General features: G+C 46.0%; 2 protein-coding genes across 10 annotated transcripts in view; one reads left to right on the top strand and one right to left on the bottom strand.

Moving 5' to 3' along the window:
• Nucleotides 1-26,699, bottom strand: part of PDP2 (pyruvate dehydrogenase phosphatase catalytic subunit 2) — a 259,441-nt gene that overhangs the window by 64,824 nt on the left and 167,918 nt on the right. The window lies entirely within an intron of this gene.
• ELMO3 (engulfment and cell motility 3) lies at nucleotides 1,591-26,160 on the top strand. 8 transcript variants are annotated; one of them, XM_083370746.1, is made up of 23 exons: nucleotides 1,591-1,893; nucleotides 2,116-2,144; nucleotides 2,968-3,081; nucleotides 3,835-3,948; nucleotides 4,075-4,115; nucleotides 5,908-5,980; nucleotides 6,247-6,297; nucleotides 9,570-9,739; nucleotides 11,106-11,205; nucleotides 12,474-12,625; nucleotides 13,277-13,355; nucleotides 13,516-13,566; nucleotides 13,836-13,958; nucleotides 14,066-14,197; nucleotides 14,811-14,915; nucleotides 15,526-15,634; nucleotides 16,627-16,763; nucleotides 17,699-17,862; nucleotides 18,684-18,796; nucleotides 19,907-20,011; nucleotides 20,612-20,694; nucleotides 22,223-22,300; nucleotides 22,875-26,160. In XM_083370746.1, the coding sequence occupies exons 4-23, from the start codon at nucleotides 3,871-3,873 to the stop codon at nucleotides 23,085-23,087; spliced, it is 2,157 nt and encodes a 718-aa protein (XP_083226872.1). In that variant the 5' UTR covers nucleotides 1,591-1,893; nucleotides 2,116-2,144; nucleotides 2,968-3,081; nucleotides 3,835-3,870; the 3' UTR covers nucleotides 23,088-26,160. The 8 variants fall into 8 exon arrangements, with proteins under 8 accessions (XP_083226872.1, XP_083226870.1, XP_083226871.1 ...); XM_083370744.1 differs by having other exon boundaries at nucleotides 2,968-3,120; XM_083370745.1 differs by having other exon boundaries at nucleotides 2,066-2,144.

The following is a 26,699-nucleotide window of genomic DNA, read 5'->3' as shown; positions in this document are numbered from 1 at the left end:
GTGATGCTGCTAGAAGAGGACGTATCATCTCTTCCTTCGTTTTTGAATCAGGAGAAGTGTCTGCCTCGCTGATGCCTCTTCCCATGTTCTGATAGGATGGATAGGAGCTGGAAGGGACCTTGGAGGTCTTCTAGTCCAGTCCCCCACTGCTCAAGCAGGAGAACCTATACCATCTCAGACAAGCAACTGTCCGGTCTCTTCTTAAAAACCTCCAGTGATGGAGCACCCACCATTTCTGAAGGCAAAAAACAAAACAAAAAAAATGTATTTCTTTTTTTTTTACGGATATCGTTGCATTTGACAGTTGTCCAGGACTGGAAAAAGCCAGGGTTGGAATTTAGTGCTATAAATTGCTGACCTATTTTGGGATCTCCAAGGTCATCGGCAGCGGAGCCTCTCCTGAAGTGGAAACCCCAGAACCGGCATTCATCCCCTGTGCGAGTCTTAGCATCAAGCAAGGACCAGAGAGCCACGGTGGGGAAAATGGAACAGCTCCAGTACGGGACTGGGAAGACTGGAGGACCTGAAAGGATTGTGGCAAGGAGAGAACGCCTCTGCGAGGCACCTGTAGCTCTGCAAAGAGCCTAAATGCAGCCTGTGGAGGGTCTGTGACTGGCACCCAGCAAGGCAGCTGCTCCTCTGTCCAGCCAGAAGTCACATCTGTTGGCCAGGGCTTTTTTTCTCATAGAACGCTCAGAACGGAGTTCCGGCACCTTTTCTGGATGGAACCTTGTAGGGTAAGCAAGGCAGGTTGTATGACATGTGTGAGTTCCGGCACCTTTTTCTTTTACCAAAAAAAGCACTGCTGTTGGCCAGTCTGAATAAGGGGTGATTGCTTGGCCCCACTTTCTTCTGACCAAGGGCCAAGAGCTGGGCAGCCGTAAGCAGGGGATGGGCCTCGTCGTGCAATTCCAGGAAGGCGCAGAGAGGAGCCATCGGGCGGAAAGGGGAGGCTAGCCCGCAAAGGCTCCTCAGCTGCTTAATTGCAGCCGGAGAAACAGCTCGGGGCTCGGAAAAAGCGACCCGCGCTTGGCCGGTTCACGTAACCCCCTAAAAGAAAGGCAAGGCATCATCTGCCTTGGTGGAGCAGTGGGCTAATGCCTCCTTAAGTAACACCAGCTGCCTGCAATTAGTGCAGGTTCGAGTCCCACCAGGCTCAAGGTTGACTCAGCCTTCCATCCTTCCGAGGTAGGTAAAAGGAGGACCCAGATTGTTGGGGGCAATTAAGCTGACTTTGTAATAATGCCGCTTGGGGTGTGTGTGAAAGTCCTAACAAGCAGGCATATACATAGAATGAAGGCTATTGCTAAGCACATTTGATTTGTGCTTCTTAGATTGTAAGCCGCCCTGAGTCTTCGGAGAAGGGCGGGATATAAATGGAATTAAAATAAATAAAATAAATAAGAACGGAGTCGGCAGGCGCTCTCAGCCCGGAGCTGCATCCCCACGTGCAGGACGCGCGCAACAGGCTCGGACCGGGAAGCTCCGCGGCGCTGATCGGCCGGCCGGCCGGCCCTCCCTGCCTCCCCTGCCCAGGGGCGGAGACGGCCGTCCTCCTTCGGGGGCGGGCAGCCTGGCCGGCCACCGCCCCGGAACTGCCGAGCGGGAGAAGGACGGGCGGCCAAGCGCGGGGAGGAGGCGGCGGCGGCGGCGGCGGCGGTTGCTGCGCGCTCACTCGCCAGCGCCGCTTCGCCAAGGAGGCGCCCGCCGTTCTCGCCGCTTTGCAGGCGCCTCTTTCGGGCCGGGCCGGGCGCTCCTGGGCCGCCGCGGCTGCTTTCTCAGCCTGGAACGCGTTGCTTGATTTCCCCGGCCCGGAGTGCGGGGACGGATGGACGGAAGAAGCCCCAGCTAAGAAGCGGAGGCGCTAAGGCTCGGGCAGCTGCTGGCGGACGCGTAAGAGGACTTGGCCGCTCCTTCCCTTTCCAAAGTTTGGGGAAAAACGCGGGGGTGGGGGGCGGGGAGACCTGCGGGCGGGTTTCCGGGTCTTCTTGGCTCTGAAGTTGCCTCCTCCTCCTCCTCCTCCTCCTCCTCCTCCGGGAGACGCTTCGGAATCATCCATCGAAAGCGGGACCGGCTGTTTTGCTTAACTCGGCTTTCCTTCCCCACGAAACGCAGCTGGTCACCCTCCCGTGGAGCCCTGTAAGGTAGGCTGGGCTGGAAAAGGCAGGCCTGGCGACGGAGGCTGAGCCGTCTCCTTGGCTGGGCGGTGTTGGTGCACGCTTGCCAGAAGCAAAAGATGAGCCAAAGGGATTTGGGGGTGGGGGGTGGGGAGGTGGTGGTGGTGGGGTTTGAGCAGAGGTTGCAGGAATTTGATGCTGGAGTGTTAAGTTCTTAAGATTTTTAAGTTAAGGTATTAAGTTAGGTCTCACACTCCATAGGCGCTTTGGTGGAAGAATGCCAAGCAAGCCAGCTCTCCATGGAATTAAAAGGAAGTATCTTGAATCATCCCAGTGACAAACTCTAATTTTAATCATTAAGCAAGGGCTGCTTCCTAGAATTAGATCCATTTGTGGGTTTCTAGTTAACTCTCCACCCCTCCGACTAACTAATAAATGACTAACTAATAAATTCTCGGCAGTGGCTCTGCAGAAGTGACTTTGAGTGACTTTCCTCTTCCTCCTCTCCTTCCTCCCCCCCCCCATATGCATGCCAAGCTGGGGGAACAAGTGAGCAATGATGGTTTGCAGTAAAGCTAATTTGATTCTAAAAAGGCACCGAGATTGCACTTGTCTGCAACTCTTGAAAGCAGTCGAGTCTTTTCCTAGGATTGGGGCCTCTTATGTCAGTGAAGGCTGCTTTTCTCTCCTTGAAACCCACTTCAGTCATGCAAGGGAAGATGACACCGATTATAGGCAATCCTCGTTTAGTGACCACTTTAGGGACTGCCAACTTGTTCGTGAAGTGATCGCTAAGTGAAACCTCGACTGTGCTTATGATCTTATTCCAGGTTTTTGCTTTGCTTTACAGACCTGCAAAGGCCATAAGTGTGAGGATCGGTTGCAAAGTTACTTTTCCATCACCGTCTGAATCTCTCAAGGAGGGGCTACTTGGTTACAGTGGGAACCAACCTGTTTTTCCTTTGTACGTAAGGCAGTTGGAACGATTTGGTATAACGTGAACGTAAGTTCATATAAGCTTTACAGAGACACGCAAGTCCATTTCCAGTTCAGTTTGCACATCCCTGTGCAATTTCAGGGTTAAGTGCCCCCCTTTTAAGCCAGTGCACAGATCTTGTCAGTATTGCAGCCTGGGAATCAATCAATTTCCCAAGCGTGTCAATTGCACAAATACCCAGCTTTGCATATTCAAGTAGTCTTCAACTGACAACCACAGTCGAGCCTAAAACCTATGTTGCTAAGTGAGACATTGGTTGAGTAAGTCTTGCCCCCAGTTATATGACTTTCCCTGCCACATTTGTTAAGTGAATCACTGTGGTTGTTAAGTTAGTCACATGGCTGTCCAGCAAATCAGGCTTCCCCATCGACTTTGCTTGTCACAAGGCCGCAAAATGGGATCAACGTGACTTCGGAACATTGCAGCCGTCATAAATGTGAGTCTGCTGTCAAGCACCCAAATGTAAATCACGTGACCGTGGGGATGCTGCAACCGTCATAAGTGTGAAAAATAGTCGTCATTTTTCCCAATGCCCATGTAACTTTGAACTAAGCAAACTTTGCCACCTGTATGCGCCAATTCAGTTGTAAGATATCACAGGCAAAACACAATTATCAATTATCTTAGTGATAAACTTCTCCATTGCCTGGATAGGATTTCTCCTTTCTGATCCCTGCCATGGTTTATATGTGATGAGGGACCTTCTGCACGCTTTTGCAGGAATGACCAGCCGGTCAACCAGGAGAAAGGCAGACCATGCCACCTTCCAAAGATGTTGTCAAAATTGCTGTGCAGATGATGGGTGCAATTCCCCAGCTCATAGAACTGAATCAGGTAGAGATTCTTTACATTTTTTTTTTACCAGTTTGCACGTTGCGTGGTGAAGAGCTCCGTGCACCAGCTCTGCTTAAGGTTCAAACCATGTTGAAACGGTCACATGCTGTTTGTGCTTAATTACAGGCTAAGCCTTTGTCAGCAGTTGTGAAAGAAGTCTGTGAAGTGTGAGTAGTTATTCTGTTTTGCTTTCGCCTTGTAGCTGATCAGCAAAAAAATGTCTGAGACTGATTCGTAGAACAGTTCCAGATAGAGGCAGCAGCCTTTAACTACATTTTTCCACACCTGCTTTAAGTTATTAAATACGTTTTAAGGGAGAGTCTGTCTGCTTTCTGCCTTTAGTTTTCTGAATATACTTTAGCTTTCTTGGACTTGAATCTTGAACACAGCTATAAATCAGTGAGGATCCCAAACTACTGATAGGCATTTTTCTAGACATTTTGCCCTTCACCTCTCCTGTCCTCTTCGCTACCTTTCACCTTCTTTCCACCCTCTACCCTCATTTCCTGTTGGAATTAAGAGTCTGTACTTATCCTTTTAAAGCGGGTGGCTTGTAGCTGTGAAAGAGGATAGGGTGTGTATATACTCACAAAGAAGGGAAGAATCAATTTTACATTGAGCCTCACCGTAAAAGAAATGAAGTTTAATCGGTAATTCAGTTAGTAAGAGGAGTTATTTTGTCTTCTTGTTGAGGACAAGATGTTGAGACTCTAGAAAGAGTGCAGAGAAGAGCAACAGAGATGATTAATGACTGAAGGCTAAAACATATGAAGAACAGTTGCAAGAATTGGGTATGTCTAGTTTAACGAAATAAGGGACGCGGTGGCTCAGTGGGTTAGGACGCTGAGCTTGTCGATTAGAAGGTCGGCAGTTTGGCGGGTCGAATCCCGAGTAACAGAGTGAGCGCCTGTTACTCGTCCCAGCTTCTGCCAACCTAGCAGTTCTAAAGCACGTAAAAATGCAAGTAGAAAAATAGGGACCACTACGGTGGGAAGGTAACAGCGTTCCGTGCGCCTTTGGCGTCTATTCATGCCGGCCACATGACCACGGAGACGTCCTCGGACAAGCGCTGGCTCTTCGGCTTTGAAACGGAGATGAGCACCGGCCCCTAGAGTCGGAAACGACTAGCACGCATGTGCGGGGGAACCTTTACCTTTACCTTTTAGTTCAATGAAAAGAAGGACTAGGGGTGACAGAGTAGTCTTCCAATATCTCAAGGGCTGCCACAAAGAAGAAGGGGTCAGCCTATTTTCCAAAGCACCAGAAGGCAAGACGAGAAACCATGAAAACTAATCAAGGAGAGAAGCAACCTAGAACTGAGGAGAAATTTCCTGACAATTGCTACAATTAACTAGTGGAATGCCTTGCCTTCAGAAGCTGTGGGTGCTCCATCACTGGAGGCTTTTAAGAAGAGACTGAACAGCCCCTTGTCTGAAATGGTATGGGGTCTCCTGCTTGAGCAGGAGGTTGGACTAGAAGACCTCCAAGGTCCCTTCCAACTCTGTTATTCTGTCCTCATCATGCTCTTTCTGGAGTGTGACTCCTGGTTTGTGCAGATGCACACATGAACACATCTGCCACATGGACATGTTGATGGAGGTAGGGAAAAATCTCTAGGAAGTGGTAAAGGCTGAAAAGGCTTATTGCAGAGAATTTTGCTATCCCAGTGTGTGTGTGTGTGTGTGTGTACATGTGTACGTGTGTGTATATATGTGTAACACGTATAGTTTTCTCTCTAATTCCCTCTTCCTTTTTGAGTTGAGGGTGATGTTCCTTTCGTAAACGCAGAATCTGATTAAACTTTGTAGAAAACTTAGTGGAGTAGCAGAGGAAGCATTCTGCATGATTCAGAGGAGAAGTCTCCTTGAACATTCAGCTTATTTCCTGGGAGATGGAAATCCCCCAGTTCTTTTGTGATCTCTGCCCTGGCAGCACTCTGATTTTCTGTCTCTAACACAGATGGAACTTGAATAATTCCGAGCGTTATGCTCTGCAGTACGTGGATGGCCAGCAAGCCTACATCACAGAACTGGTAAGTGCATTTGAGAAAGATCAGCCTGATGTTGAAAAAATGCCTGCAAGGAAGGTTATAGTCTGGCAACAGAAGGATGGAAATTGAACGATTACCAAGTCTTTTTATTTTTTTAGTTCTCCTAGCAGGCTGGTTGAAATGTTGGCAAGATAGAAATTGATTTGAACTTCTTTTTTTTCCCTCCAGTTCCTATTTGGCTGCTTTTATCCAGTTTTCTGAATGCAAGATTTTGATTCTGCCATTATTTTCTTGTGTTGTTTTGTTAGAACCGTGGAGAAATTAAGAATGGGAGCATCCTGCAGCTGACCACTGCTCCGGTAGGTCCCACTGTAAACGGGAAAAGCATTTCGAATTTTATCTTTGCTCAAAGTTTATGTCTATTATAGAAGCTGTAGATTGCAAACATGTGATTTTTGCAGGATTTTTCCCTTATTTTCTTACTGGATTTTTTTTTGTCGTCTTGCAAATATTGCAGACTAATCGTTAGAACAAAGCCATATAACCCCTTTGCATCCTATTGGCTGCTGCAGTTTGTTCATTTACGCACACCCCTAGGATGGTGATGCTTTTTTGTTTTTTTGGCAAATGCAGGAGACTGGGAACATGTTAAGGTTGGGTTATAGAATACTTTCAGAGCGACTTGAAGAAGCTCACCTCCCACTTGAAAGGTTGCGAGTTTAATCCTAGATAGCAGCAGATGTTTCTCTATCAGGGTGCAAAGAGAAAATATCTGCTGCGAACTCCGCATAGGCATCAGGAAGGGCATCCGGACAGTAAACGCTCAGCTCCATTCTGTCATCCTGACTCCTCCCCGAAGCAAGGGATTACAGGGTGGTAAAAAGAAAGAAAAATAAAATACTTTCACATGAAGCTTTATTGCAACATCATGCAGTTTCCTCCACTGATTTTCATTCTTTTTTTTTTTTGTAATGATCGGATGGAGAACATTGATGGTCAAAGGTCATTAATTTCTTATCATGATAGCCCTTACGCATATTCCTACTGCTTTTTTTCTTCCTTACTTATAGGAAATCCATAGGAAAGTAAACACAGACTTGCTACAGAATTCTTTTTGGGTGGGATTTAAAAACAAAAAACCACCCACATCCTGGCTACTATTTTTACCTTCTATTTGTATCAATACTTTTTGTTTGCTTTTTGTTCTTGCTACTCTGGCTAAATTTCACAGTCCTTACTGTTTAAGCTTCCAGTGCTTAGTAGCAACGTATTATGTGCCCATTTGCTGCAGAAGCAACAAGATAGGCTGCAGCCGTGCTCCTTGTGATGTTTTAGCACAGCTTTCCTCAACCTATACCTCCCTCCAGATGTGTTCAGTGGGAATTTTAGGAATTGCTCTCCCTACACATCTGCAAAGTGTAAAATCGTAGATGCTGTGTTAGTGTAACTTTTGCTGTTGCCTTGAGTCATTTCTTGATTTTTTTTTGTAAAGTACTTCGCTGCAAATGCAAAACCTAACTACCATCCTACTATTCCACCAAAAGTGATGAGAGAGAGAAATAATAATAATAATAAACCTTCATTGTCAAAGTACAACATGTGTACATTGAGATTAGCTGAGCCTCCCCCCCCCCCCGTGCTCTCTCCCCCCAACACACAGTGACAACAAACCCTCCATCCCATCACACTATGTGAACCAACTACATCACACACCGGCCTCCCAAGTCAATTCTGCACAAGTTCACAGAGATTATGTCCCATTTAAAAGCCTAACAGCCCACGGATAAAAGCTGTTTTTCAGCCTGTTGGTACGGCTGGCTATATTCCTATATCTCCTACCGGATGGTAGGAGAGTAAAGAGATACCGTCCAGGGTGTGAGTCATCCCTGAGAATCTTCCTCACTCTTCCAAGGCAACGAGCCCTGGCGAGGTCATCCAGTGGTGTCAGGGAACAGCCCACAATGTCTTGTGCTGTGCTCACTACCCTCTGTAATACTTTCCTGTCGCGCGGCTGTCAGGCGAGCATACCAAACCACAATACCATACGAGAGGACGCTCCCTATAGTAGACCGGTAAAAGAGGGTCATTAATTTAATTTTTAAATATTTTAAATATTTAAATATTAAATTTCATTAGCCATTGTTCTACCCTGTTCTTCCGCAAGACCCTAAGAAAGTGAAGCCTCTGTTGGGCCTTTCTAGCCATCTGGGTTGTGTTAACTTTCCAGAGAAAGAGAGAGGGGAAAAGAGGAAGAGAATCTGTAGACACTTAGCAGAAACGAAACTTGCCACGGACTTATCGCACAAATGGATTCTTACCCTGAGGGATGTGCAAACAAATTGGGGAAAAAAATTCAGAAGTTTTAGAGGAGACCTGATCTTAATGAACTCACTAATAAAAGGGGGGGGGGGTGCTGGGGGATTCCAAGCTTTTTGTAGTCTGAGCCTTATTTCTTGGTATGAAAATTCATTTAAAGAAAGCCCATGTGTATCTTCCTTCCTTGAATCTGCTCTGCGGTTGACCCAGCTAAGGGGATAAGTACTCTCACTAGCAGTGAAACTATTGCCAGTCATTGGATCAGCGAGGATTTTGATCCTGTGGGGAGAACCAAGCTACCACTTTTTTCCTGCAATATTTTAGAAACCTCTATTTTTTTTCCTTCGATGCCATCAAATAGCCACCAGTACAGGTGTAGTCCTTAACTTATAAACCTCAATTGAGCCCAAAATTTCTGTGGTTGAGTGAGACATTCGTTAAGGAAAGTCTGCCGCATTTTATGACTTTCCTTGCCACGGTTGTTAAGCGAATCGACTGCAGCTGTTAAGTTAGCAACACGGTTGTTGTGAAATGGTCTCACGAGGTCGATGGATCGTTAAGGTGCTTCCAAGTGAAAGGCATCACGCAAGAATGCGATCATTCAAAGCTTTATTTAACGATAAAGTAAATAGAAAGAGTTTCCTGGCATGGAGCCCTCCATGCCAGGATTATAAGCTAGCAGAAGAACAAAGAGAGAGCAAGCAAGCATAGCATAGCTGGACTAGACTAGACTAGAAACGGAACTAGAACAAAGAGCAGCCCCTTGAGCAGAGGTATTTATGGGGGGTTTCAGCCCCTCCCTAACCATAAAACTCTCTCGCCAATGGGGCTGCAGGGGCCGGGGACCCCTGACCCATCAGTGGGAGCAAAGAAGCCTTTTTGCTCCCATCTGATGACCTTTTTGGGGAACTGCCATGGCTGGCACAAAACATCTAACAGTTGTCAAGTGAATCTGGCTTCCCCCCTTGACTTTGCTTGTCAGGAGGTCGCAAAAGGGGAATCCTGTGACTCTGGGACACGCAACCGTCATAAGTACATGCCAGTTGCCAAGCTTCTGAATTTGGAGCATGTGACCATGGGGATCCTGCAATGGTCGTAAATGTGAGAAACGGTCATAAGTCATTTTTTCCCATGCTGGTCATTAAACCATTGTAAGTCGAGGGCTACCTATATTTTATATCCTCCTCAATTTAAGGGAAGGCCTTAAATTTTGATGGTTTTTGTTCCTTTTTGAGCAACTGAACTGAATGCAACAATATTCAAAGTGTGGCTACATTATCATCACCGTCTTTGATCTCCCAAAATCTCCTTGCAGGATCAAGAGGCAGCAAAGCTGCATGGGGGTATTCAAAGCAACAGTGTGGATGTGAAGACCAATTGTTTGAAGAAGCTGGCAAGCCTCTCCCGGGATGTGGCATTTGCACAGGAGTTTATTAGCAGAAATGGCCTTAATCAGCTCTTCCTGATTGTGGAAGAAGACAATAAGTGAGTGTCTTCAGGGCAAAAGGGTGCTTCACCAATGCAACGGCTCTTGGCATGATTTTTCAGTTTCTTTTAAGGATATTTTCTGCAGCTCCTCAGTTAGCTACCGGGTAGATAACCCACAGCATATGGACTGGATGTGGTCGTCTACAATGCCCTTATTTGATTCCTGGAGCCAGTTTTCTGGTGAAATATGAAAATGACTGCAATGTTAAGAGCGCCGCTGTTTTTAAGCCTTACCATAATGGAGAACATAGGGATGGTGGCTCAGTGGGTTAGGACGCTGAGCTTGTCGATCAGAAGGTCGGCAGTTTGGCGGGTCGAATCCCGAGTGCCACATAACAGAGTGAGCGCCTGTTACTCATCCCAGCTTCTGCCAGCCTAGCAGTTCGAAAGCACGTAAAAATGCAAGTAGAAAAATAGGGACCACTATGGTGGGAAGGTAACAGCGTTCCGTGTGCCTTTGGCGTCTAGTCATGCCGGCCACATGAGCACGGAGACGTCCTTGGACAAGCGCTGGCTCTTCGGCTTTGAAACGGAGATGAGCACCGGCCCCTAGAGTCGGAAACGACTAGCACGCTTGTGCAGGGGAACCTTTAGCTTTAGCCTTTAGCTTTATGGTGGGAAGGTAACAGCGTTCCGTGCGTCTTTGGCGTCTAGTCATGCCGGCCACATGACCATGGAGAAGTCCTCGGACAAGCGCTGGCTCTTCGGCTTTGAAACGGAGATGAGCACCGGCCCCTAGAGTCGGAAACGACTAGCATGTGCGGGGGAACCTTTACCTTTACCTATAATGGAGAACACACTGAAAATTTCCATACAAAAATGTTATAGTTTCCCTTCGGCTTTGCCCACATTTTTCATGTTAGATCCTGTTTTTCATTGGGGTGCCGCCTTCAGCCAGTAAAAGTTAACTGATCAGGGAACTGCCGGTCCAGTTGAGTTCCAAGAAGGAAGGCATCAATCCAAATAGGTTTGGCGAAATTTGTGCATTTTAACTCGTTCCTTTCCCCGTGGGTTTCCTCTGTTTTCTCTTTGTAACGTGAAGTCATCCATTAATAACCATCAATTTTAGGGATTCCACTGTCCCACTGTGACCAGTGCATTTTTATAATATAACAAGCAGGCGTTTCTCAACCACGTTGCTGTGACGGCGCTTGAGAGTTTCCTTAGAACAGTCTGCCCTATCTCTTTCTGCTTCCTTGGCCTTTTTTTTCCTGGGATGTTGGCTTTTATGGAGACATTTTCTTTTTCTTCTCCTTTCTTCCTTCTCTCTCCTCCCAGGTTCCTCTCAATGCATCTTCCCTAAGGTTTCTGAGTCTCCCACCCGCCCTTTGGCCCTTACCCTGTTTGCTGTCTGTTACTCCAGTACAGGGGAGATTCTGGCGTACACCCTGAAGGCCTTTGTGGAGCTGATGGAACATGATTTTGTTTCCTGGGAGACCCTCAGCCCCTCTTTCATCAAAAAGGTAAGGGTCCTGTTCTACCAGAGCGTCTGAGTTCTAGACTTCTGCTCAGAAGATGGGCAGGAGGTGGCGGGGTTGGAAACTAAGGTTGGCACCGTGAACTTCATAGACATCTTGTTTGGGGTTTGTAGGCGCTCTCTTTCTCTCTCTCTCTTTCTCTTTCTTTTTCTCTCTCTCCCTCCTTCACTTCCTCTCCCCCCTTCCCTTCCTCTCGCACACTCCACTTCTCCCTTTTCTTCTTATCTCTTCTTTCTTTTAAAATGAGTGAAGAGGAAGTTAAGTCTATTGGAAGACTTTTGTCTTTTAAGCATCATATTTATTTTCAAGACTGTCTCTGAATCACAACTAGGAACAGTGGTTGACTACACGCGTCTGTCTGTCGGTTGATCGTCTCATTTATTCAATAATCAAATCTTGCTAGGGTGATTACAGAGTGACTTATAATCTTAAACATTTAGGGGGAAAAACACTTAAATGTATAAACATAAATAGCACAGGAAAGCTTTTTTTTCCCCAAAAGCTCCAGTCTTTCAGTGTAAAAGGGCCACTTAAAGTCACGTTGTACAGAATTTGGAAAAGATCAAGGAATTTTACGTCAATTTACTATTATGTGTTGAATTTCTTCCCTTGAATTATCACTGTTGTGTGGTTTTTATCTGTGTTTGTTAAATTCATTAATGCTGTTTTTAAAAATTATTGTGCAAAAAGCTTGGGAGGAAAAAGAATATCTTTGGCTGACACCAGAAAGACTTTGGGATGGGAAGTGATGGGGGGATCCCACAGGAAGATCACAGTCAGCTAAAGGATCCTCTAAGCATATCTAGATCTCCTTTCAGGAGTAGAGAAGGTTACCAGCATTACTTTAGCAAGGATCTGAGCGCTTTGTCAGTTTCTGGAGTTGATATTTTCAACTCTACGCATTCTAGAGTCAATTCAGTGGAAGCCAAAGTGAAATTGTATATTTCCAGAAACAATTTAATTTTCTAGATCGTAGAGTTTGCTAATAATTTCCGAGTATTCTACAGGCTCTGCACGGCTAAAAGCTTAAGAACCAAAAGGCTGCAATGGCTTCAAAGCAAACTAACCGATTTCTCATAACGGTCTGTATGACTTCCTGCTCAGTTTATAGAAGTGCTCCCCAGCAGATTTGACCAGCTGAGTGCCAGCCACGGCAGTTCTAAAGAAGGAAAGAATCAGAGCAATTAAGGGAATGAAGATTTTGATCCCTCTCAATTGTCTCTAGTTAACTGAAATCTGTTCTTTGGCTGTAGATCGTGAGTTACATCAATATCAGTCCCCTGGATGCTTCCATCCAGCAGATTTCCTTGGCCATCTTGGAGAATATGGTGCCCACCAGTCGGGCTCTTTTTGAGCTGGTCAAGCAACAGGTCACCCTGGACCGCCTCGTTGCCCTCCTGCAAGTGTAAGCATGTTGTTGTTGTTAGCTGCGAAGTCATGTCCGACCCATCGCGACCCCATGGACAACGTTCCCCCAGGCCTTCCTGTCCTCTACGATCTTCTGGAGTCCATTTAAGCTCATGCCTACTGCTTCAGTGACTCCATCCAGCCACCTCATTCTCTGTTGTCCCGTTCTTCTCTTGCCCTCAACCTTTCCCAGCATGAGGCTCTTCTCCAGTGAGTCCTTCCTTCTCATTAGGTGGCCAAAGTATTTGAGTTTCAGCTTCAGGATCTGGCCTTCTAAAGACGAGTCAGGGTTGATCTCCTCTAGGACTGACCGGTTTGATCGCGTAAGCATAGGATAAGCCATAAGGAGCAGCTTTCCAGCAGTCCAATCTCCAAGGAAGCCACAACCCACAGGGTTTGGAAATGGGTACCACGGTCCTTCTGAGTTGAAAGGATGAGCCGGTGTTATCACCGCTGCCGTAGGGATGCCCAGTTGGGGGGCTCCTTTCATGTCCCCGCCAGGAGCGGGAGCGAAGGACGGGAGCTCATGCCACCCCACGGCAGTCTCGAACGCAGGCTTGCTTGCTTCCAACCCAACTGTGCCCCTTTAGCCTTCTGGTACAGTACGAGGTGGAGTATAACTCCTGGCCTTTTTCGCATTCTCTCTTAGAATGAACACGCAGCTGCAGCTCAAAGCGATGGCTCTTCTGATTGCTCTCCTCCTCAATGCTGGCGAGGCAGAAAGAAGGGTAAGGCGGATGTGTGAAATGGTCTACCTTTTAGGGGTGTATACCGCTGGGTAAACAGAGCCGAGGGTATAGATTTGCCTAAGCCTGCCCACTCGGCCTGCAAGAGAAGGATGGTCTGACGGAATGTAGGATTGTCTCATTGCTTGCTTTCCATTTCTAGGACATGATGGACTATCTAGGGGAGAAGAACCTCAGGCAATTTATCCACAAGGTGGGCATGGAGGTGGCATCCGTTTCCTTCCCCTGAGCTTCTTTGCTCCTTCACACCTTGGCTGCCAGATCTAACTTTCAGAGGGTCTCTTCGCTCTGTCCTCACCTGCAACCGCTTGGCTTAATGCTTTTCACCTCTGTGGACAGGCACGTTTGTCCTTGCTGAATCCCGCTTCTGGAAATGAGATGGTTGCTCCCGAGGGGGATGATGGGGCCGTGTCAGTGACTGACTGACAGCCTCCCTTGTGCCTCTCTTGGTCTCCTCTCCAGAACATTGTCCACGCCTCGGATCCAATTGCGGATGAGATGGCTCACTACCTCTACGTCCTGCAGTCCCTCACACTGAACCTTCTGGAGTGTCGGATGAGGGCCCCGATGGATCCCTATTCTCAGGTCTGGGCCCCTGGTCTTCAGTCCCTCTCCTGCTCTTTTGGTACCTGGCTGACAGTTGCCTTCCTCCTACGCCAACTAGAAAATCTGGGGTTCTTTTTGGTGTGCAGGAACAACGGGACCTCCTCCAGTCTTTGCGCCATGCTGCCTTTGTGTCTGAGAACGAGTCTTCCGCTGGCAGCTATAACACTGAGCGTCGACACTCGCTTTGTGCCAAGGAGTTCCGCAAGCTGGGCTTTGTGGTGAGTTCTGCGCAGACTCTTGGAAGCTGTTTAGATGCAGGAAAGGACTTTTCATGGCGAGCACAGCCAGAACAAGACAATCTTTCTTTCTTTCTTTCTTTCTTTCTTTCTTTCTTTCTTTCTTTCTTTCTTTCTTTCTTTCTTTCTTTCTTTCTTCTTTCTTTCTTTCTCTTTTTCTTTCTTTTTTCTTTCTTTTTTTCTTCCTTCCCTTTCCTTTCTTTCTTCCTCCTTCCCTTCCCTTTCCTTCCTTCCTCCTTCCCTTTCCTTCCTTCCTTCCTCCCTTCCCTTCCCTTCCCTTCCCTTCCCTTCCCTTCCCTTCCCAAACTTCTTTGACTGACGGGGTCCGCAGCATGCTCCTTCTGCTGGCGCAGGTGGTAGGCCATTCCCATTGGGGTGAGACGGTTCCATGGATAGCCTCCCCATGCTATGGAGGGTTTTAAAAGTGAAGTCTTTTAGTGGCCAAGGTCTACAGAGTGGCCAGGGTGAATGGGGAAGGGGGAGAGAGAAAGAATGAAGCGCGTGGTTTTTATAGCCTTGTGAAGTTTATTGATGTCGAGGCCATGGAAATGAAAGTTGTATCCTGTATGAATTGCTGATTAACGTTCTGTTGCAGAATAACAGTAACCCCGCCTTGGATCTGCATCGGACTCCTCCTGGGCTGCTTGCCCTGGACAGCATGGTCTATTTCTCCAGACATTTTGCAAGTGCATACAGCAGGGTAAGTAAGAGAAAGATGTTTTCCTGGTAAGGCTGCCCCTTTGCCTGACTGTTGCTCGCTTTCTGGATTCCTTCTGTAATAATAAGAAGCTTTGGGATTAACTAGTAGGATTAGTACTCATAGTAGCAATGGCAATAGCACTTAGATTTCTATACAGCTCCACAGTGCTTTTCAGCACTCTCTGTGTGATTTACAACATCAGCATATTTCCCCCAATAATCTGGGTCCTTATTTTACCAACCTCGGAAGGATGGAAGGCTGAGTCAACTTTCAGCCGGTTAGGATCGAACTGGCTGTGGGCAGAGTTAACCTACAAAACTGCACTTTAACCTCTGCACTGCCACGACAGCCTCATAGTATGGGTTGGTTGTTTTTTTTTTACTCTGCTCTAAGCATTCGTCTTATTCAACTTCTACCTCCTCCAAAGTATTAGAGCCAAAACTCTTCAAATTCCTAGTCGTTGTTGCTCTTGGGAATTCTGAAGAGTTGCAGTTTCAAGATAACTGGAAAGCTGCTGGATGGAGCAGGTTGAGAGTTTAAACTCGACCTTGGGTTGGTCTTCGTGATATTTTCCATCCAGCAGTTTCTAACACTGACCCTCTTTTCTTAGTTTATTCTTGAAAACAGCAGCCGAGAAGATAAACACGAATGTCCATTTGCTCGGAGTAGCATCCAACTTTCCTTTATGTTGTGTGAGATTCTTCATGTAGGGGAGACATGTGAGTATTCCCTTTGCTTCTAGTCATCCAGAATGTGGGGGCACTGTGGCCCCACTAGGATCTTCTACAGCAGGGGTCTCCAACCTTGGCAACTTTACAACTTGTGGACTTCAACTCCCAGAATTCTGGGAGTTGAAGTCCACAAGTCTTAAAGGGGTGGGTTTTAGTGCTGGCTGAGGAATTCTGGGAGTTGAAGTCCACAAGTCTTAAAGTTGCCCATGTTGGAGGCCTCTGTTCTACAGTATATCAAGAAACGATGGGATAACCGAGTAGCCTCCTGTTCCTCACCCCAGGAAGATCATCCTGTTCCTGGGACTACTGCATAAAATAGAGGTGGGCAGGAAGTAATATTGGATCCATTAGCAATTCTTTGTGTCGTTTGGGAACGAGAAGAAGCACAGGTAGATTGGTACAGGTGGGATAACTAAATGTACGTCGTCTTCTCTGCTATCCTATATCTATTGGCTTTTTAAAAAATTATACATTTTAATTGAAAACTGCTTTGTTATCTCACAGTACAGCTACTCTGGGGTGTGGTGTTTTTTTTTTGACATATGTTTTTGTTGTGTTACTTTTTGTAAGGGCTTTTGCAAATTGGATTCCTTTCCCCGTCCAGGATAGCAGCAGCAAACATAACTTCTCCCATTCTAAATTATGCTGTTTGTTCAAATTAAAAACCATGGGGTGAAGCAAGTAGTAGATATCTGTGTAAAGGAAGGCAACAACAGCACTAGCAATAGCACTTAAGACTTATATAGTGCTTCATAGTGCTTTGCAGCCCTCTCTGAGTGGTTTACAGATTCAGCCTCTTGCCCCCAGCAATCTGGGTCCTCGTTTTACCGACTTCGGAAAGATGGAAGGCTGAGTCAACCTTGAGCCGGTCAGGATCAAACTGCTGGCAGTGAGCAGTGAATTAGCCTGCAATACTGCATTCTAACCACTGCGCTGCCACAATGGTTCGTTCAAGTATTGTGATAATTGTCTTGTTGCAGGCTCAGAGACAGCCCAAGCCTTCTACCCCATGTTCTTTGGCCAAGAACACTTCTTTGAGGAGGTTTTCTGTATTTGCATCCAACTGTTGAACAAAACCTGGAAGGAGATGCGAGCTACCCAAGAAGATTTTGACAAGGTAAGACCCAGATGGATTGCTGTGAGCTCTAAAAGGGATTGTTTGCTGATACGTTCTTGAGCTGCACGATTGTAGCACAGGGGATTGAATGTTTATCTTTTCTTTTTTCAGTTGTGTTGGATGTCAGTCTGAACTGGGCTGAAAGACAGGAGTGGTAGAATAATGACATTCTTTCGGGCCCCTGCCTGATCTCCTCAGATTAAATACAGTCGTCAACCACCAAAATCTCACCCACTCATGATAATCTTTGCCCCATCATTTGCATGTTGGAAGGATCTTTGCCATCCATCCATCCATCTTTGCCCCATTATTTGCATGATGGAAGGATCTATATCAGACATGTCAAACTCGCGACGTCACGTGACATCGCGCGACGTATTGGGACTGTTTTGCCATTACTGGCAATGGGGTGGGTGCGGCTTCCACGTGACACGTCCAGCCTGCGGGCCGGCAGTTTGACATCCCTGATCTACATCATTCATTCCATTTAGTCAATCAATCAATTTCTATAGCAGCCCATCTCAGTTCAATTGACACTTTTGGTAGGATAGGATAGGAGGATAGGATGGCATAGGATAGGATAGGATAGGATAGGATAGGATAGGATAGGATAGGATAGAGTTCTTTATTGGCCAAGTGTGATTGGATACACAAGGAATTTGTCTCTGGCTCATAAGCTCTCAGTGTACATACAAACAACAAAATAATAGGGGATAGGTCATAAACCATAGTTACAATCATTAATTATAAGCTACAAACAAGAAGTGATAAATCAAGATACCAATAGAAGATAGTAGGAAAGATGAGAAGGTGAAAAAGATGAGAAAGATAATAGCAACACGCCCTACTATTGTCAACCCAATTGACTTTTGGTTAGGAGAGATGGAGGTGCAGAAAACACACCTGTGCAGGTAACTCTCTGGATCTTCCTCCAGGTGATGCAGGTGGTTCGGGAGCAGATCACACGAACCCTGTCCTTGAAGCCCACTTCGCTGGAGCTCTTCAAGAGCCGAGTGAATGCCCTCAACTACAGTGAGATCCTGCGCCTCCGGCAGACAGAACGTATGCACCAAGAAGAAATTCTGCCGGTCCCTGTCCTGTGAGTAAGGAGGCCTCCAACTGCATCTCTGATAGTGATTTGTCTGTGTGCGCATGCCTGTGCAAGAGAGAGGAGAAGAGAAAGACACACATACACCTCCCAAGAACGTGTAGGACCGAGCTCTCTTCCAAGTATTAGTTGCCGTCCCGCAAAGAGGAAGCACTGAGTTGCTTCCGTGGACTTCATCTTGTCAGAGATGGATACCTTGTCACTGAGATGGCAGACATCAATCAGTTGCAGGAAGGATTTTGTGCTGCGTCAAATATTGCTCTTTCCTCTTTGGTTGCACCGTTTTTTTATTTTTCCAGTTAGTCTGTTTTCTGCTCTGGTGACTTTTGCACAGTAACAGCTGTGCAAAAAACAAAAAAAAATCACAAGGAGTAACAGCAACAAAACAGCCTTGTTCTAGAAATACGGTATCCATTACAATTTGCATTTCAATGGATTCGTTTTTTAATCATCTCTATTTGTGTGTTTTTTCTCTGTGGCGTACATTTTAGAAAGTAAGCTCAGAGAGTGTCCAGTGTGAACGGAAAGATGGGATGAGAAGGTGGGGTAGAAATGTTAGAGATAAGTAGTATGTTTGGAAAAGCAAGATGGCTGCCCTGCCAAGGAACAAGAGTGTGGTTTTCTGTCTTGGTGCTGAGGGCAAAGATGCTCAATTTTCTTGGCCATGCTAGTTCTGAAATCTGGGAGTTAGGATCTATTACGCCCGGGATACCAGTTTTGGAAAAAGTCCCTCAGGGTAAATAAAATTCTAATGCCGTTGGAAGGTCACCTAGCCTGTGTTACAAAAATCTGTGCTCTGTTTTCTGCTCCAGGGAATTGAGGGAGCGGCTGAAACCCGAACTCATCAAGTTGATCCAGCAGCAGAGACTCCTCCATCTTTGTGAGGGGACGCTTTTTCGCAAAATTAGTACCCGCCGTCGACAAGGTAGGGGTCTGAAGAGGTCTGAAGGGGTGGGTGGAGAAGAAACCCGCCTTGAATAGGACCAAGGGAAGGAGAGTTTACTACGAGACTTGCAAGATTCTGATGCTGCAACCTTACCACAGAGGTTGTGTTAGTACTTGTGATTTGGGCTTCTTCTCTGGACTAACTCAAAGGGCTGACCTCGGCCTTGCAAGACTGGAAAGCGTTTCAGCCCTGCTTTGCTTTTATTTTTAGAAAACTAAAGACAGACATTTCTGAGGTGCTTCCCACACACCCCTTTTTCTTCTGTGGGCTCAAATACCTTTTGTGTGACAATTGCCTAAGTTGCGGCTCTTCTTCCTGTTGCCCACGTACCATTCCCACGTACCACCAGAGTGCTTTGTGGTTGAGTACTTTCTGAATTGGCAAGACCGCTGTCCCGTTTTATAAAAAAACCTTTTTTAAGACCAGCTCTCAAAATTCCATAGAGGCCGCCCTCAAGCTACAACCACAACGGAGCTCAACTTTTCTGTTGCTAAGTGAGACATTGGTTAAGTGAGTTTTGCCCCGTTTTATGACCTTTCCAGCCACAGCTTTTAAATGAACCACTGCGGTTGTTAAGTTAGTAACCTGGTTGTGAATCTGGCTTCCTTGTTGACTGTGCTTGTCAGAAGGCCACAAAAAGGGAGTTTACATGACCCTGGGACACTGTCATGTCAGTAGGAGTCGGCTGCCTAGTGTCTGGATTTTGATCACATGACCATGGGGGTGCGGCAAGGGTGAAACACAGTCATGTCAGTTTTTCCAGTGTCGTCGTAGCTCAGAATGGTCACTAAATGAAGTGTAAAGTCAAGGACTACCTGTCTACATGGCCTCAAAGGTCCCCATTCCTTTTTCTCTTTCCAACTGCAAGATTTGGAAATACTTGAGTCTCAAGTCGTAAAATGCCCTGGCGAGAGAGAAACACAAAACAGTTTGGAGTTCCTAACCTTTTGCATCGTGACGGCCATCTGCTAGGAAGGGCGGCGGGAGGGAAGACATCATTGTGTGGGAACTGTTGGCATTTCAAGATGGAGAAAATCTATCTGCAAGGCTTTCTTCTCAGACTTTCAGCGTTTTTCTTCTCTTTGGCAGATAAGCTGTGGTACTGCCGCCTTTCTCCCAACCATAAATTTCTCCATTATGGGGATGTCGAAGAAGGCGTTGACAACCCACCGATAGAGAGCTTGCAGGAGAAAGGTTCGTGACAATCCCCCATCTTTGTAGGCTTATTTACCTCACCTTTACTCCCGGGAGATCTGTGGAGATTCTCAGTCGTCCAGGTCACGGCTGTCCCAAAGGGGTTTTTTTCCAGGAGGCAACTTGGACCTTCTTGTTTTTCTTTGAAGACGTTTCGCTTCTCATCCAAGAAGCTGAAGAACCTTCTTGGATGAGAAGCGAAATGTCTTCCAAGAAAAACAAGGAAGTCCAGTTACCTCTTGAAGAAGCACCTTTACTCCCAGGATAGTTGGCAAGGCAACTTGCTTTCTCCGTAGCATCAACAAAGAGGAAGGGAGGCATGGAAAGATTGGGTGAGGGGTGCTAAATTTGCTCACAAAGGCTTTCCTAATAAAGATCTTGTCCCTTCCAGCCTTAGGATTCTATGTTCTGGGTGGCTAGTGAATTAGCCTATTTTTGTTGTTGTTGTTTTGTTATTAATGGATTGGATCGCTTCTTTTTTGGAAAGAATACCCACCTCTAAATGATGGATTTCTTAGATTTGAGGCTTTCATATTTCTCGTCGTGAATCTGCTTCGATCTAGGTAGGCGTTAACCTGTAAATTACTTTTCTTTCCATAGTTTCTGTGGCTGACATGAAAGCGTTGCTGGTGGGCCGGGAATGCCCCCACACCAAGGAAAAGAGTTCGGGCAAGCAGAATAAGGTCAGCCAATGTCTCACCTGCGCTGGGCAGATCGCCTTCACTGAAATCCCTTGCAACCCCTTTCCCTCCCCCCCCCCAAAAAAAAGATTGAAAAGCTGACTCTGCGTATTCAAATAGATGCTGGAGACATTAGAGAGCTTGCAGCCATTAGAGAGTATCCCTTTTAAAACTAAGGATTTTTGCATTGTTTGGCGCTGAAGGAGATTGTGGTGATTATTACTGTTGTTGTTTGATGTTAGCGTTTGCCCCGGTAGTATTTTCTCTCTTGGTGAAGGAAGGATAGATAAGTAACTGTCATAAATAAACAATAGAGTGGCTAGGCTTTGCTCATTGTACTTCTATTTATATGCCCTGTTCACCGCCCTGAGTCCTTCGGGAGAAGGGCGGTATAAAAATTCAATTAAATAAATAAATAAATAAATTCTTAAGTGCCTATAGAGATTCTCGCTCATCCAAGTCACGGTTGTCCCAAAGGTGTTTTTTTCAAGAGGCAACTGGACTTTCTTTGTTCTTCCTTGAAGACATTGCGCTTCTCATCCAACCGAAGAAGCTTCTTGGATGAGAAGAGAAACGTCTGCCAGGAAAAGCAAAGAACCGAAGAAGCTTCTTGGATGAGGAGCGAAACGTCTGCCAGGAAAAACAAAGAAAGTCCAGTTGTGTCTTGAAAAACATCTTTGGGACTCATTCTTTAGTTTTCCTGTAATTTGAAGGAGTTGGGTGATGAGCCTCAGGCCCCGATGTTCAGAATCCCAATAGGACATAGCCAGTATGTCTGCCCCCAAGCAGGATTTGGCACCCTTTATTGCCTGAAAGGACGCTCCATTTCTCATCAGCGGGAAAGAGCAGGTCGATAAAGAGATCTCAGAAGGCTGTCTGAGGAAGTCGGGGCAAGGACCCTAGCCAACAATAAGTGAGCAGAAGACCCAGCCTTGTATGGTTTCCTGCCGATCCCACATGGGAATCAACCAAGGGACTGACTACTAGGCATATGATTAATGAACACTCTAAACCTGGATCAACAAAACACAGTTGCTACCTCTATGTAAAGAGCCAACCTGAGTCAGTTACCAGAACCAAAGGTTTATTCTTCCAAACTTTTGGGCTTGTGCTGGAAGAAAAAAAAACCTTAGGTGACCGACTCGTATTGGATCCTGCAACATTATCCTGGGACACATATCCATTTGTCTAATAAAACATTATTAGTTTCCTGTTTGAGCAAGGGGTTGGACTAGAAGACTTCCCAAATCCCTTCCAACTCTGTTATTCTGTGTATTTACTTGCAAGGCCATAAAGACCTTAATGTGGCACGTGGTACTCTCAACATACTAAGACAGCATCTGGGATCCCATCACATACTGACCCACAAACAACCCACTTTCATTTTCAGCCAGGCTTGTTTTTTGCAGATCTAGATAACAAGTTCTGAACTGAATAGGACTTTTGCCTTTCATTCTGCCAGCAACATTTCTGACCTTAACCCTCCTGTTTTCTTTTCCAAAACCCTTGTTTCCCACCCACCATCCCTCAGGATCTTCTTGATCTTGCATTTTCCATAAGTTACGACGTTGGAGAGCATCTGAATTTCATTGCCTCTACACGTTATGAGGTGAGTCACTGTAGGGGAACCCAACAGCTTAGCTGGGTTATAAAGAGTTCCCCCAGATACTCTATGCCAAATGAGAAAATAGCTTTGGGACATTCTGCAGCTGAAATAAGATGCAGATAGGCACAAACTGTCTGGGTAAAATTCATTCCTTGTGGTTATAGTTTTGTCGTGTTTCAAACTTTGACAAACTAGTTGACTTTGATATTATGCAGAGGTGGAGGTAAAGGACGGTGTTCCATACTTTCAGTTTGCTGAGAACTGCATGCAGCCTTGCGTTATTTTCAGATATGTTCTGGTTTCTGCTCCTGATTATTAGCTAGGTTTTGCATCTGGCATGAGGCCGTATTTGGGTTGTTTGCTTTGGTATAATATGGAACTTGCTGGTGGTGGCTTAAAGTTGAGAGCTTTGCAGGATTATTAAATCCAGGGAAAACAGTGAGTTGTGCGAGTTAGGCCACTGTAGCCCTAGCCTAGTTTAAAAGAAATTTATGTCTACTTCTTGGTCACCTTCAGCATATTAACAAGGTTGAGAATATCTGCAGAGGCCCCCAAATGCTTTGTCTTTGCTCCTCAGTTCTGCTTGTGGACCGATGGACTGAACGTGCTTCTTGGCCGGGAGATGGTCAGCGAAAGGATGCAGAGCGACCTGGATATTTTGCTGTCTATGGAGCTCAAACTGCGATTGTTGGATCTGGAGAACATCACTATTCCTGATGCCCCACCCGCCATCCCGAAGCCTCCCAGCAACTTAAATTTCTGCTATGACTTTACCCATATTGAACAGTAAGGGCTGTCCCTTTTTGTCCTTAGCACACAGTGCCCCCCCCACACACAAACACACACACACAAGCAGGATCTGCACAGCACACAGACTGCTCTACAGATTCACGGGCTTGGATCACCTGAAAGCCGGATCAGGAACGTGGCGTGGGTTCCCAGCTTTCATCCCACGTTCTGGTTCCTTCTAGTTTCGCTTTTCGCCCCGAGTAGCATTGACTATGACATCAAAACTGGGCAAACCACAGGTAACCAATCCAGGCCAAACCGCATCTTGTCAAAGCATGGTTTGAACCTGAGCGGTGACCACAGATTGCCTAATTCAGACATCGCAGCAAATGAAGCGAGGCCAAGAGGAAGGAGGAGGGCAGCTTGTGGTTTGTTCACAACTTTCCCTGGGTTGAGTGTTTTTTTTTAAAAAAAAAAAGAAATTCTAGAAAATCAGTTCTTTTTTAAAATTAACTCCTCCGGATGCAGAGTTACGTGGCTTTCTTCCAACCGAGGGGCCACCAAAATCTGGAATGGGAATAGCTGTGCCGGGGAGAGGGACAGGTTAGCAAATAGGCTTTGAGAACGGAAAGTGAGCGCTGTGAAAAAGGGAACAGAGAATTGAACAGGCACCCACTCAGCAAGATACTTGTCTCTGTGAGCTAACTGGTGTTAGCAAGTTACCTGTAAGAAAACACACACACACACACACGTACACCAAAAACATAGCAAAAACCCGTAAGGGAATTTGCGTGCCACGTAGCTTGGTTTGTACTCTGGAGAGACCTCATTCCGCAATCTTTAACGTTATCCTACTGTAAGGGGTAGCGGTATAGACTACCATTTTTTTCAACAACACTTCGGACACTATTAGTGCCAAAACCGGCCTCAGCCATGCAACCACCTTAGCTTTTGCATATTGTACAAGCTAAAAAAAAACCAGTTGCTGGCTGTGTGGAAACCGGGGGGAATAGGCTGGTAGCTGTTTAGAGTGTCAGAGCAGAGGTGGAAAGTCCTCATCAAGCTGAGCCTTGATCTCAATTCCAGTGAGAACAGATGGCCATTGGCTTCAGCGGCCTGAAACAATAAAGCTTCTAAGCCAGGGATCTTCAAACTTGGCCCTTTTATGACTCGTGGACTTCAACTCCCAGAATTCCTCAGCCAGGAATTTTGGAAGTCCACAAGTCATAAAAGGGCCAAGTTTGAAGACCCCCTGTCCTAAGGACTGGTTGTGGGTTAAGAATGAGCTTTAAGTTGGTTTTAGACTCACGAATGGATCGCTTGAATTCTTTCTGCTAGCGGTTATTATTTTTCCAAAGGTTTTGTTTGGATTTGCACTTCCCTGGGAATTGGGGATATGGAGTGGAGGGTTGGTGGAGGTCTTCCTCTGCTTTCCTTATGAAGAACTGGTGTCCCCCGTCAGGCAGTTGGTCTCTTCTCCACCCCCTCCTAAGCTTGTGTAGTTTCGATGCTGTCAAATGCTCGCTCTGCCTTGTGTTACGTTTTGCACTTTACAATTTGCCCCTCTTGCTGTATAAGAGTAGGAGGCAATGCAGTCGTGGCTCCTGCCTTCTCAAGCAAAGGGAGATGTTCCGTTCAAACCAGGAGCACAATTAGCTTTAAGGGATGTGTGTTTTTTTTTAACTCCTGATAGTTTGCAAGTACGATGCACGGTACGGAGGGAGAGATTTCTGACGGTCTCTCAAGAACTTCCTTTGAGGGTACAGTATATTCCTCGGTACTTAACGGTCAGTACTGTTGCTTTTGAACAATAGTTTCGATTCTGCCCCAACAATTGTTGGGTTCTGTATAGGCCATGAAACATGCTTTTTTTTAAAACAAAAAAAATGCTTTCCCTTATGCCATTGGCCACTTTGTTGTGTGCCTAAGCTAGATAAGAGAACCTCTTTGGCATCTTAAAACAGAAGAGTTGGGGACCAGAGGTATCACACCAGGGATTAAACCAGACCAAGGGTGGGCAACTATGCAACTTTACGACCGGTGGACTTCAACTCCCAGAATTCCCGAGCCAGCTCGGGAATTCTGGGAGTTGAAAGTTGGCCACCTCTGAAAGACAGTCTACGAGGCTCAGCTTGAACCTAAGATTTTCTTGATGGAACAAGGATCAGAGCTTGCCCCCTTTAACGGACCAAGGACAAAGGCACTTCGGCATCACTCTGTAAATGGCGGGATTGTGACTGAGGGACAGGCTTCTTTTGATTGTTCTTGGTGTCTGTCTCTCTTAGCTATTTGGAAAGAAAATTTGGCTCTTCTTTACCTATGGTATGTACATTCAGTGTTATGTGTCACAAGAGATTTTTTTCCCTCGCCCCACAACAGAGTTGATTGCACTGGATCAGAAATTATTATTTTTTTGTCCCTTCCGGCTCTTTGCGTATGTATGGTTTAGTCTTGTGCCACGAAAACTCTTCACAGGTTGAGAATAAACCTTGTCTGCTTCAATACAGGGAATCCTCGACTTATGACCACAGTTGAGGCCAAAAATTTCAGTTGCTAAGGGAAACATTTGTTGAGTGAATTTTGCCCCACTTTATGACCTTTCTCGTCACCGTTCTTACGTGGATCGTAGCAGTCGCTAAGTTAGTTACACAGCTGTTGAAACGAATCTGACTTTCCCCATTAACTTTGCTGGTCAGAAAGTTGCAAAAGAGGATCACCGCAACCGTCATAAATTGCCAAGCATCCGAATTTTGATCATGTGACCCTGGGGATGCTGCAATAGTCGTAATGTAAAAAATGGTCATAAGTCCCCTTTTTCAGTACCGTTCTAACTTCAAACGGTCAGTAAGATGTTGTAAGTCGAGGACTACTTGAAAAATGCTGAAAAGGGATTCCTGGGCGTCCCCCAATTTTCTTCCTGCTCAGATGATTCTACTGTAACAAATTCACTGTGGTACTACCTTGGGCATAGAAGCCATTAATCATTAAAAAGAAAAGAGGAAACACTACTTTTACGACTATTTTTTGTTTGCATGTAGCTGGGATTCCTATGCAGAGCACAGAAACCGGATGTCTTTAAAACCTATAGGTGGAGTGAAGACCCAGTGAGAAGTTTGACTCCCCCCCCCACTTAGAAAATAAGAAGATTGAGTGGTAGCCTCTTATGCTACAGGGGCAGATGCTTTGGAAATATTATTTAGTCTAAGACCGGCCTTCTGTGAAGGGTTATTGTGAAACAGCTGGAGACGGAGAAGGGCAAATTGAGAAATTGCCTTTTATCAGTTGCCTGCAGCAAGATGGGCATCAAATAAATTTAATAACACCAGCCTTGCAGGAACCAAGATCAAAATGGCTGAAATCCAGAGATGATTCTCTGATCAACAATGGCCTTTTCTACTAGGCCAGGGGTAGGCAACCTTGGCTCTTTTATGACTTGTGGACTTCAACTCCCAGAATTCCTGAGCCAGCGTGGCTCAGCATGGAAACCTCTCCATTTCTCCTCAGCAGGGCTGGATCAGGAATTCTGGGAGTTGAAGCCTACGAGTCATAAAAGAGCCAAGGTTGCCTACCCCTGCACTAGATCATCGTGGGGAGATTTAAGAAGAAAGGGTATGTCTCTGTGGGCATCCTATTGGGTGGGTCAAGCTCTAATTTGTAATCTCAGGTTTGGGTA

The sequence above is a fragment of the Vipera ursinii genome (assembly GCF_947247035.1).
Source record: "Vipera ursinii genome assembly, chromosome: 10".
Taxonomy (NCBI): domain Eukaryota; kingdom Metazoa; phylum Chordata; class Lepidosauria; order Squamata; family Viperidae; genus Vipera; species Vipera ursinii.
Note: the sequence above shows the minus strand (reverse complement) of the source record. Positions and strands in the feature narration are given on the sequence as shown.